Here is a 12,859-nt window from a genome sequence, read left to right as displayed (position 1 = left end):
TATGCTTAAGCAGGCATCCTTTCTGAGTAATATTTTGGATCCAAAAAGCAGATACAGAGCTCTTTGCTTTGGGTTGGCATCTAATCTTTCACAAGAAATGTCGGACATAAAAGGAGCTTGGATTCAAACTATGTACTCAGCCTTTTCGGATGTTTATTATAACTAAAAAGATAATTTTACAAGGACTCTACACAAGCTTTGCGGCTAATTAGTGGCAAACTCAAACAAAGCGCTAGCATCCTTGCAAGACATCTCTACAAAACTATGCAGATATAAATTGAATTTCAGAAGGAAACAGAACAGATGTTGAATATTCTCAAATCTTCAACCCTCTTGCACCTCTCCTTGCTCATTACATGTTCTTGCTCCATTCGTGCCAAATCTGCACGAGTAGCATCCAGTGCGGCCATTAATCGAATCGCTTCACCAGATGAGGCTGCATCCAACTCAGCAATATAGGACTCCTTCTTGGCCAGCTCTGTCTACACACAATCAACCCCACGAAAGAAACTGCAAGGCTTGAATCATTTTATGTAATCACCAATCCATCCAGCAATGTGCTTAAGCATTCACCTGAAGAGAAGCTACTGATTCTGCTGATTTTGTCCTCTCCTGCACTGCATCTCCTAGCTGAGCCTCAAGGTCTGCAACTAACTGCAACATCAAAGTTACACAGATGAGGTTATCTGCAGCAGCACAGTAGCAAAAGCTGTTTAAAAATTGCATTTATTTAAGCAATGCACATGTGTGTGTGTGTGTGCGGGTGCGTGAGAGAGAGAGAGAGAGAGAGAGAGAGAGAGAGAGAGAGAGAGAGAGAGAGATGAAATGAAATGAAATGTTATATTAACGTCTTCAAAAGGCCATAGTGACCTATGAGACCAGAAAGTTAAAAGGTGGTGGATCTGATACAAAGTCAGAGTAACAAAATAACCTAATCAACAGTACAAAACAAAGATATATATTATGGGATTCTAGATAGGTCGATGTGAGCTAAGCCGAAAAACTAAGCAAGAATGGGCGGCTAGTTGGGATAGCTGAATCACAAAAGATCCAGCATCGGTCGTTGGCGGATCTCATCAATTTCCTCCATGGTTAGTAGTCTGACCGGGCGCTGTGCATGCCTGGCCAGCGTGCTCTGAATCTTTTGACGAAGCCTCCGTCGCTGCTGTGTAGTCCTGCGCAGTCGTGGGCGCCTGGATTTCCCCAGTTCAATCGCTCGGTCAATCAATGTGCCTCTGGTGTGAGACCGGGGGGGGGGGCTCTGCTGTGGGAGTGGCTCTTGCGGCTGTTCCGTGTCTGCTCTGAAGAAGTCTGTAATCCGTCTTTGAGACTGGTTAGCCTCGCCATTCATCAGGCTCTCTCTATGTCTGCGCAGCTCGAGCAAGAACAGACCCAGGCATCTTTGATCTTCGTATCCCATTACTCTTGAGAGTGGTTCAAAACCCTCTCTGAACAAGCAATGGAAGCGGCCTCGTATCTCGTAGTAGACGGGGCAGCGGCATGTATAATGCAGCTCTGTCTCAGGTTCCATGTCACACAAGGGGCATGTCCTGGCCTCTGCTGGTACTCCGCTATATCTCCCGGTTTCAATCCGCAGCTGGTGAGACGATGTGCGTAACTGGCCAATAGCACACCGTATCCCATGAGACAGGTGGGTATCCATGTATCTGGGTCTCATCACAAAACCATCTTCCGTAAGCTAGAGAAGGTGGTCTCTATAGAAAGCCATCTTCATGCCCAGTTCTTGTGCTGTTTGTATCCATGTCCTCCTGGTGTCTAGTTGGGTCAGGTCTTGGCGAATGAGCTTGGTGATCTCTGACTGTGTAAGAATGAGAGATGGTGCATCCAATGCATACTGGAATGGGGGCAGCCTGTCTATGCTGAACCCATGCGCCTGAAACCATGATGTCATCTCCCCATACCAGCATGTTGTATCTCCTTGTATGGCTAACTGTCGGGAGGACTCAAGTGCCATGCGAGCATATCTGTCTCTGGGAAGTTCCCATGTGCGGTTTATGAAGGAGACTGATCTGGTGAGCGCCTCTACCACTAGTGGGGGGGCCGCCAGCTCTGCACGAATAATGGTCCGTGGTACTGATGCCTTGGCTCTAATGAGCCGCGAGATCATAGAGACGAGAGGCTTCTCCATGTTCCCCCATCCGTCTGTGCGACTCGTCCTCCCGTGGTGATCCAATGAAGGTCCCCATATCTCAGCCCCATAGAGCAATGCTGAGGCCACCAAGGTGTCAAAGAGCCAGAGCTTCGTCCGGGGTTCCTGAAACTGAACCTGCAAACACATCCTCTCCAATCTACCCAATGCTGCGTGGGCTCTAGTCAGTCTGGTCTCTGCTGCTCTTCTGAGTGAGAATGTGGGTCCAGTAAAAACCACTCCAAGGTAAGTGTAAGCGTCTGTGTACTCCACAGTCTCCTGGCCGTATGTGAATGTAGGTGCTGATCTCTTGATCCATTGTGGGGTGGTATTAAACACCATAACCTTGGTTTTACCAAGGTTGACAGACAAACCACTTTCGTGGGCAAACGTATGCAGAGCATCCAGTTGGCGTTGCATTCCCTCTGGGGATTCGGAGATCAACACAATATCATCCGCATATAACAAAAGTGGAATCCATGTCCCTGCCAACTGTGCACCTTTATCCCCGTTCTTGTCAATGTAGTCAGAAACCTCATCCACATACATACCGAAAAGAGTAGGAGAGAGTGGGCAACCCTGTTTCACCCCAATAGTGGAGTGAACCGGTATTGAGAGTCCCTCCGGGGTGCGTACATGCCCTACTACTGATCTGTATAATGCCATGATCCCCCAAATGAGCTCTATGGGTACTCCCATTTCCTATAATCTGCGCATCAGTCTAGCTCTGGGTACCGTGTCGAAAGCTTTGCGGAAGTCCACAAAGCTACAATAGATCCGTCTCCCATGAGATCTGCCTTCCTCGATGATGGCCCTGAGTGTTAGGATATGGTCAAGAGTAGAGAAGCCTCTCCTGAATCCTGCTTGCCTAGTTGCACGCATTCCTTCGCTCTCTTCCCATCTACTCAGCTGTTGCTCAAGAATGGATGCATACAAACGTGCCAGTGTGTGCCCGATCATAATAGTGCGATAATTCCCAGGCTCCATGGGTTCTCCTGATTTGAAGATAGGTACTATCGTAGATAGGCTCCAGGTGTCCGGTAGGCCCTCACACATGGCACGGTTAAACATAACTGCTAGAAGCTCTGCTAGTAGGTCTTTGGCATGTATGAAATGCTCAGCTACTAGACCCTCATGATCATATGCTCTCCCAGTCTTCATCCTGTCAATAGCTTTCTTCACCATCTCAATGGTGAAAAAGACACATGTATGTGGGCATGGGTCGGGGGGGTTGGGGAGGGGCGGCTGTTCAGGTGTTGTGTACAAAGATGATGCGTACTGACCCCAGGTCTCTATGGAGGAAATAGCAGGGGGGGGGGGGGGGGGGGGGGGGGGGGGGGATTGCTCATGAAAGAGCCGCCACGCCTCACGCGAGTCTTGACTCATGAATAGCTGATATAGATCCTGCTTGAGTCGGGCCAAAAAAGCCCTCTTCTTCCGTCGCACCAGGCGTCGAAAGTCCATCTGTGACTGTCTGTGAGTGACGTCCCCCAACAGCACCTCCCTTTGAAGTCTGGCTCTAGTCTGGCGGCACTCCTCATCGTACCAGCTGTTCTAAGGCATGCTCCCAGATCGGCGGTTCTGCTCAGGCTGGGTGTGTGGGTATGCTTCTGCTACTGCCTCATGTAATGTCTGTGTCAGTATAGTGGTTAGCTCCTCCAGAGGTCGCCCCGGGTCCTCAGTGCATAGGCGTCTGTAGATTCCATCCATGTATACAGAGTCCGTCTCCCTTGTGAACGTGTAGCGAGTAGGGGCTGCTACTCGTGGCATGTGTGCTACACTGAATTGGAAAGAGATGGTCATTGACACCAGAGCATGATCCACTGCCACCCCGGCCGGTCTAGGCCCAACTGTGAGATCTTGGATACTAAAAATGAGATTCCGTTGTGCCATGACATAGTCCACCGTGCTGGCTCCATGTCTATGTGGGAAGCATGTAAAACTTCCCGTAGCAGGAAATCTCTATAGGCCGTTCAAGATGGCCAATCCATGTGCAGTGCCCATGTCTATCAGGTGTCGCCCATACTCAGTATATTCCTTATCGTGTGATAGTCTCGAAAGGCCCGTATCTGCCACATCTATCTCTCTTAGCATCTCCTCTGAAGTATCACAAAACACTGCCTGGTGATGGGCAATCCTAGCATTGAAGTCCCCGAGGATGATAATGTCACCGTCTCTAGAGAACTCCCATATGTCGTCATCTAAAATAGAGAAAGGGGATTGTCCCTTAGGTGGTGCATAAACTGATGTGCTCGGGGGAAAGTAACAAATAGCTAGATAGAGGTATCTGCCTGTCTCTGCTTTCAGTCTCACCCACATGTACCTGGCCTGCTCATCCCTGCGGGCTATATGTATCAGTGGCTGCAGATCCTCTCTAAATAACACTACCACTCCTCCCGAGCCCCGCCCTGTGTGCTCTGAGCGTGTCTCCTGTCTATAGGCTGTCTCCCACCTATATCCACTGATGTGAGGCATGGATTGCCCCGGGGCCTGGTGTGTCTCAGAGTAGAAAATGATGTCTCTTCTAGTAAAGCTATCCTCAAAAGCACCCACATCAAGACGCATAGATCCATTGCAATTCCAGGCAGCTACTTTGAGTGTGGTCCCATAAGTCTCGCACCGTCATGTGGAGCGTCGCTCCAGTATTACTACTTTTCCGTCTCGGTAGAAAGCGATCTTGCCTTTCCCCCTTGCCGCTCTAATCTCCGGCATTACTTCCTGCATATGAGCGATCTGCGAGAGGGTGAGATCGTCCCCGAGAAAGATGCCAGTCTCCTTAAGAGTTGGTCTTTTCTTCAAGAAAGACTTCTTTGCTTCCATAGAGGGAAAACGGAGGATGAGTGCTCTTTCTTTTGAGGTTTCTCCACTGCCTCCATTTTTCTTTATGTTGCCCACTCTCCATGCCCTTGTGTGTGTCGGCTCATGAATCCCCATCAGGGCTGTGAGTTCTTTTAACTCTTCGTCCACATTGCCTTTGTCTTTAAGACCGCAAATTCTCACATGTAAAGCGCGCACTCTTCTCCTCTGCTCCTCCTCTAGTGTCTGGTTAATGATGTTGTTGGGTGTGGATGTGGGCGTTATCTCCTTGTCTTTCCCTTTCTTGGCCACCTTGATCCATTTCTCGGCTTCGTCCGCCTTCTGTTGGGTTTTGGTAAGAACATCCACCCAAAAAGTCGTCATTTCTTTGTGTTGTTCTTCTCCCTCTTTGATGGCCCATACTTGTTCCTTGATCGTGTTGATTTCTTCAATTACTGAGGGTTGCAGTTCACCCTCTTCCAGTGTGTTTCTTGACCGGGCTTCGGCGAGTTCTTTCTTGAGTGACGCGATCTCTTCCTCTTGGGTTGTCACTCGGTCTTCCAGCATGCTTATCTTGCTCTCTTGGATCAGCACACGTCCTTCGAGAATGTTTATTGTGCCCCAGAGATTGCGGTTCAACTTGGTGATGGTCTCCGTCATTTCCTCTTTGCATTTTCGAATGGCATCTTCTAGGGGGTCGGCTTTATCGTTTGTCTTCCTCATGCTTGAACGCTGTCCGCAAGGGGGGGGGTTAGATGCACGTATGCACCCACACTAGTAGCGGTCCCGACGAGTGCTAGAGCGGAGGCGGTACGGCCCGGGGGTGAAAACGTTAGTTACGAGAGAGAGAGAGATAGGGGGGGGGGGGGGGGACTAAGTATGGTAGATAGAGTGGTGGGAACGGGGGCGGGGGGGGGCTTCGCGATAGACAGAGGGGGGGGGGGGGGGCGATAGATAGGGGAGAGGGGAAGGGTTGATAAGAGAGAGAGAGAGAGAGAGAGAGAGAGAGAGAGAGAGAGAGAGAGCAGCGGGGGGGGGGAACGCTAGAGTGAGGTGAGGGGGCGAAAGTTTGAAAAATTTAAGGAGGGGGGTGGGGAGGTGGGCGATAGACTATAGTCAAAAAATAAAAACTTAAAACTTAAAAAAGGCTGAAAATTAACCTGCGATAGACAAAGGGGGGGGAGGGGGGGGGGGGGGGGGGGGGGGGGGGGGGGGGGGGGGGCGGCGGGGGATTAACCCGCAATAGACCAAAAAGGGGGGGGGGGGGGGGGGGGGGGGGGGGGGGGGGGGGGGGGGGAGGGGGGCGATAGACAGCAGGGGGTGGGGCGCGCGATAGGCAGCAGGGGAGTGCGAGAGAGAGAGAGAGAGAGAGGGTGCGGGGGCAGCAGGGAGCACGAGAGAGAGGGGGGGGGGGGGGGGGCGGATAGCGCGTGAGAGAGAGAGGGTGCGGGGGCAGTAGGGCAGTGCGAGGGGCAGCAGGGCTGCGGGAGGGGCAGCAGAGAGAGAGAGAGAGAGAGAGAGAGAGAGAGAGAGAGAGAGAGAGAGAGGTTCTTTGCGTTACCTTGCTTGCTCTGCCATTTACAAGCCCGTTACTCACTTCCAGCCAGCGCTCCTTTTTCTTTTATCGACCTTCATTAGTTTCTGTAGAGTTTCCTTAACCTTCAAAACTAAAAAATTCATCGCCATGCGTTGCTCGCCATAGTTACACTAGCACAGTCTCCATGGGCAGCTGCGTTTTGTACTTTTTTTGTAGCCTCGGGGTGTGTGTGTGTGTGTACTCTTTTCGCTTGGAGAGTCTGCATTGGAGCAGGGTTTTTGCTTCAACTTTGGTTCAACGGTCTCCTCGTCAAGCGTATTTTCTTTCCCAAAAAGGAATCTGTCAGGTGCATCAGGTGGTTGATGACTCGGGTTATGTTCTTTCTTTCGCTGATGCCGTCTCCCGCTTTCGGTTGGGCCTTCACTATTCTCCTCTCTGGCGGGAGATTCAAAACATGCTTGCTGCTCATTCGCCCATTCCTCCTCTGGATGAAGACTCTCGCTTCTCTGACTGGAATCTGGCTACTACTAGATTGGACTGCATCTCAGCTGCCAGTGTCTATGCCATTCTTCAGTCTGATGTATGGATTGTGCATCGGGGTAATCAGCTGTGGTCGCTTTTCGAGTCATCCTTGTGGTGGCAACATGCATTGTCTCGCATTTGGCAGAGTCATCTGCCTTTGAAGGAACGTGTTTTCTTGTGGCGGTGCTTGGTGGGAGCTCTACCTGTTGGCAGTGTGTTGCATGCTTGACATATTGCGCCTTCCCGCTGCCTCAGATGTCTTGAAGCTGAGGAGACCGTGCCACACTTGCTGTGGTCTTGTCGTCACTCCAGAGCCTTTATTCGGCAAGTGTCGATTGCCCTTCGACTACGTTATCCTTCCGGCTCTTTTCACATACGATTTTGGCTTTTTGGGGTGCTTCGGTCACCACAATCTAAGTTTGCGGTCTTCTTCACCTGGGTCAGATTTTGGACTATGTGGGCCATCTGGCATCATAGGAACTCCTTAATGTTCCAGGGCACTTTTGTTGACCCCTTTCCCTATTTCCAATTATCTCTTGGTCAAGCGCTGCATTTTGCCTATGAAGCTGGAGACATCACTCTTGATGCCTAGAGGATTTACTTTGACTGTTTCTAGCCTTCGGAGCCTCATAGTGCTCTGTCTTTTGTATCCCTTTCTTTTCGTGGGTTTTTTTCGCTTTGAGGTTTCCCACTTGTAAATTAATCAAAGCAGATTTACACAAAAAAAAAAAAGTGTGTGTGTGTGTGTGTGTGTGTGTGTTTTTCTATTGCATGTTACTTCCATTCTTTCAATGCGGCAGGCTCAAGACTTGGAAGCTGTTTTCACTGAGTCGGAATTGTATGCCAGCCTGCTTGATTTGGGTCGATGGAGAGCTCCTGGTTGGGATGGTCTCTCTGTGGAATTCTTCTCGTCTTTCTGGGATCATTTGAAGTTGCCTCTATTGTTCATGATGATTACAGCTTGGGAACAACAGGAATTGCTATCCTCTTGGAAAGAAGGTTTGCTCAAGCTGATACCTAAGCATGCATTGTGTGAAGAATTCTCACATTGGCGGCCTATTACACTTATACCTGTGGTATATAAATTAGTGGCAAAAATGCTTGCTAACCGACTCAAGTGCTTTCTGCATGAAGGCTTGCATCAATCTCAATACGGCTTCATTCCACGACGTCAAATTACTGATAACCTCGCGAATGTCATCATTGGTATGGAATATGCACAATATACTCGACAGGATGTCTTAGTCATGCAGGTCCACATTGAAAAGGCATTTGATACTGTTCTTTGGGATTATTGCGGATACCATGCGACATTTGGGCTTTGGGCCTAGGCTATCCCATGTCGTGCTTTTCTTGTATTCTTTCTGTTACTTGTTCTTCTTAGGGTTTAGGCCCCTCGGCCGACATCTGCAAGTTGGCTCCCTTCTTCAGGGCTTTGACACCTCATCAGTTTGTGACAGCAGGTGGCTTCGGGTCCTTCGGCTAATGCCAGCTCTTTCCACAGCACGGCAATACACTTGGGGGACAGCTGCTTGGTCCACTCTCACGGGCCCTGCACTACATTTTGAGCTATCCTCGACCAGCAGGATGATAGTGATACAGAGGGGTCGACCTACACTCCAGCCTGCTACAGAGCTTACTCCATGAGTCCATGGGAGTGGTGCAGTGAGAGAGATGTGTTTTGGGAGCTCGTCTGTGGCCTGACACTCTGGTTCATCTGGCGGGCCTACCACTTCCGCATCTATGAGGCTCGCCTCATGCCACCAGCAAAGATTACTCTAGATTTTCAACTAGAGCTGATCCACACTCTCAGGGGACAGTTCGAGAGACTTTAGGGCAGCTCCGACCGCATGCAAGGCGTTCCTTCGACTCTGGCCCCCTGGGCCTTTCTTCACCATGGCCCAGGGTGTACTCAGATGGCACTACCGTCCACCTGTGTGGCTTTTTCCTCCTCCCATCTCCGGATCTAGCCCTCATTGTACATATGTTGTTTTTTCATTAGGAGAGTCTCCCCTTATGATTGTCGTAGCCCTCTCTAGTAGAGGTGGTTGTAGCCCTATGGGCAATTTCATTAACTAATAGAAGGATCTTTTTCTTGGGAAAAAAAAAATATCAAAGAGGGGCACCAATCTTTGGGGCCACTGCATCTGGGCGCGGAACTCCACCGTGCCGTGTCATCTATTTCTCTCATTTTTGTTCAGTTCTTTTAATTCTGTCATGTGTGGTTTTGTCCACCAACAATTTGTATTAGAGTCATTTCCAAACATTAAAACTATTTTCCTATGCTTTTAGAATTTTGGGCATGCATGACTACACAACAAAGTTCACCTTCTTCATTACCATCTATTGATAGGTCATTTTCCTATATTTCTAGTATTCTTGGTGAAAAAAAACATCATAATGAAGTTCATATTGATATAGTATAAAACTGCCTTTGTGTGTATGTGCGTGTGTGCACGCCCCCGCATGCGTATGCAAGCTTATGTTGACGATTCCTTTTTTATACCTCGTAATATCCAATCAGATGTATACAGGTTAGTGGAAGCACTTGAACTTTGGGCACGCTACTGGCCTTTATGTTAATTTTCAAAAATCAAAACTTTTAGCCATTAATTTGCAACCCTGGCATAGTTCCATTTGGTTGGGTGAGATTTCTTCACGGGCACATGTGGTCAAACATTTGGGATACCCGTTAGGTTGGCATATCTCATGTCAACAAATAACTCAATGGGTGATGCAAAGGTAAAATCAAAAAGCTTCATTACTGGTTCTAAATGGCCATTGCATGTTCATTTACGGATTGGACAAGCTATTGTTATGGCATATATTCAATTCTTTTGGCCATTGATAATGTAGAGAAAAGAAAACATAGATTGTTTTATGTCTTCAGCCACGGATTATTTGGAAAACTATACATGCTAAAGAGGGCCTTGACCTTATTTCTCTCAAGAGGCTTTGTTCTCTGAAACAACATGGTGGTTTGAATATTCTTAACATACACTTTCATGCATTGGCACAAAAGACCTCTTTGTTGCTCGAGTTTGTATCTCACAAACAACCTTGGGCTATTATGTTGGCAAACCTTTGTTAAGATGTCTTCTAGATCCAAAAACCCCAGGGAGGATGCTCGCTGCTGCTCCTGCGCGTTCCCCTCCCCCCCTGCTTGCTCCTGCTCCCCCGCGCCCTAGCCCCCCTTCGCCCTCGCCCTCGCGCTGCCCCTGTTGCGCGCTGCCCCTGCCTGCGCGCTGTCTGTCCACGCGCGCTGCTGAGCTTACACCCAGCCTGCGCGCAGCCCAGCCAGAGTGCAGCCCCGCCCGCTGCCCCCCCTGTTGTTCGCTGCCCGCTGCCTCGCCGCTCCAGCCCCTTATCCCCACGGCCCCCGCCCCCCGCCCCCCGAAGGCCTCGTTTGAATTGCCTGGCAGTGGATTCTCAGTTGGTTTCTCCTTGCCGAGCTCTCAAGCGTTGGCCTTCTCGTCCGCCCTTCTCCTTCAGAGCAGCAGACACTAATGGAGGCTCATGCTCCACCTCAGAGGGACTCCTCCGAAGCCCCCTCGCCCGACACCGCTGAGCCCACCATTCGACTTGCTCTCTCGCCGACAGAGCAAGCGAGCCTAGCCGATGAGGTAGAGCGTCTGCAGGCGACCTCGGTCATTTGCAAGATTCTCGGCACCCGACCCAGCAGAGGAGAGCTGCGTGACCTTCTCCAGGCCCGCCTTCTCGCAGAGGTGGGCAAGATTTTGGATCTCCAAATCCTCGGACGGGGGGACTACCAAATCGAGTTCGAGACTTCCGAGATGGCCTTCAAGGTCATAGCTATGAGTCCACTGGCTATCCGAGCATCACGCGCCCACTTTCGACAGTGGCCACACGGTTTTGACCCGACATCGGATGTGCTCGTAGAGGAGGCAGACATCCCCATCTCAGTCTGCTTTCCGGGTTTACGGAGGGAGTACCTTCCACTGCTCTCCAGTATTGGCTCCGCCATCGGGACTGTTTTGGAGACACCTCGTACGGCAGCATCAGTAGCTGCCAAGGCGGCCGGCATCCCTTCAGTTCGAGTTTTGGTCAGAGATACCCACACGCTCCCGAAGGTCATCCTTTTGCCTCGGGTGAGTGGGGGTTGGTTTAGTCAGAGTGTGGAGTACTCGGGTCTCCCGAACCAGTGCTTCATTTGCAGACAGATGGGCCACCTAGCGAAGGCCTGTCCACGGAGGAGACCACGACCTGCACCTCAGCCTCAGCCTCAGCCCCAGCCTGCCAAGGCTGGGCCGCAGCCTCAGCCAGCGACACAGCGCACAGATTCTGAGCCACCCTCCGAGCCTGGGGCTCCAGCGGAGGAGGGGTGGCAGCAGGCCCGTGGCCGTCGACGCCAGGGGCCACAGCGACAGCCTGGCACTCAGAGTGGCCCTCAGGTGCCTACTCAGCAACAGTGGGTTCCCACAGGGAACCGCTTTGGTCCTCTTGAGCAGGAGGAGCCTCCTACGCCAGCCTTCTCTTCCGTTTCACCCTCGCCAGCCTTCTCTTCCGTTTCACCCTCGCCAGCCCCTCCACCTTCATTTTTCCCCTCTTCCTCCTCATCCCCTGCCCCGCCCTTTGCTCCCGCCCACTCCCCACCTCACCCCCTGTCTCTGTCGTCCCGCCCGCTTCTCTTCTCCTCCGCCCCCCCCAGCTCCTTCTCCCCCTCCTCCTGCTTCAGTACCACAGTCGACTCAGGAGACTGGTCCCTCGCCGGCGGCTAGGAGATCTCTTGGGAGCGCTTTTGCCACGAGTCGCCTAGCGAGAGAGGGTCAGCCCTTCTTGCGGCCCCCTTTGCAGATTCAGACATCTTCCCTTGCAGCTATCCCTCGTGGTCTGACGAGCATTGACCTCCGACGCCGCTGGGACTTCTTCGATTACGGATTCACTCACTTTCTCGGCGATTCCGCAGCAGACCACGAGGCAGCCTGCTTCAGGGTCCACGCTCTATTCCTCGCCGCTAGGGGGACAGAGGCCTTGGACTCAGCAGTTGGTTTCTCCTTTCTTCTCTGCGGTAGGACCGAGACAGAGTGGTCCCTCGACTCAATGGTGGGATGGTTGCATACACAGGTTCTCGAGTTCTCTCACCACATGGGAGAACTTGGAGTTACAGATTTGCTGCAGACTTTGTGGCCACTGGCCAAGTTTGCGGTGACACCCCCAGACTCAGCAGGATGTAGGCACATTGTGGTGTACTTTTTTGTTGATACACAGTGTTTGCCTTGCTATGTATACATACATGAGGACTCCTGGACAGAGGAGGTTGCTTTACGCTCGGCTCGCTCTACTTGGGCTTGGGCCAGGCACTCACTACAAGCTCGCCTATCTAGAGGATGCTCGGATGCGGATTACTCCCCATCCAAGCCTGCCTCGAAGATAGCCCGTCTTACTGCTGCTGCAGCATCTATTCTCTCTCGCTCCCCATGAGGATCGTCCAATGGAATGTGCAGGGATTAGGTGGGCCCCAGTTTCAGCGACAGCGGGGCCGATTGCGGCAGGAGCTTCAGCGTTGCCTTGTGGGAGGAGAGATTGATCTCCTTATGCTCCAGGAGCTCCATTGGTCTGAGAGCCGCATCCAGCGCTGCGGTCAGATTTTGCGTGGACGTTATGATTCCTTTTCGTCAGCTGCTTTTGAACCTGGAGGCATCCAGGGTGGGGTATGTATGACTATTGTGGACTCAGTGCAGCAGGCCATTGTGGGCAGAGGGATTATTGTGCCAGGCAGGGCTCAGTGGATTACTTTGCAGGTTCAGGGTGGCCTTGTGGGCTTCCTGAACATCTATGCGCCCAATGTGGCGAGTGCTCGTCCAAAGTTTTGGTCACAGATTGTTGAGTCTTTG

At 51.2% G+C, this 12,859-nt stretch overlaps 1 protein-coding gene across 4 annotated transcripts in view; it reads right to left on the bottom strand.

The window, feature by feature from the left end:
* Positions 1 to 12,859, bottom strand: part of ATGRIP (Golgi-localized GRIP domain-containing protein) — a 172,719-nt gene that overhangs the window by 69,744 nt on the left and 90,116 nt on the right. For all 4 annotated transcript variants that reach the window (XR_015187007.1, XM_086504852.1, XM_086504854.1 and 1 more), the window contains 2 exons: positions 574 to 654; positions 357 to 482 (listed from right to left, as the gene is read on the bottom strand). Coding sequence is in view for 3 of the 4 variants with exons in the window: in XM_086504852.1 (XP_086360978.1) it covers positions 357 to 482; positions 574 to 654 (207 nt within the window). In the remaining variant the exon portion in view is untranslated. The remainder of the gene's footprint in view (positions 1 to 356; positions 483 to 573; positions 655 to 12,859) is intronic.

Source organism: Adiantum capillus-veneris, chromosome 28 (assembly GCF_014529385.1).
Source record: "Adiantum capillus-veneris isolate H3 chromosome 28, ASM1452938v2, whole genome shotgun sequence".
NCBI lineage: Eukaryota > Viridiplantae > Streptophyta > Polypodiopsida > Polypodiales > Pteridaceae > Adiantum > Adiantum capillus-veneris.
This window is presented reverse-complemented; position numbering and strand designations above follow the sequence as displayed.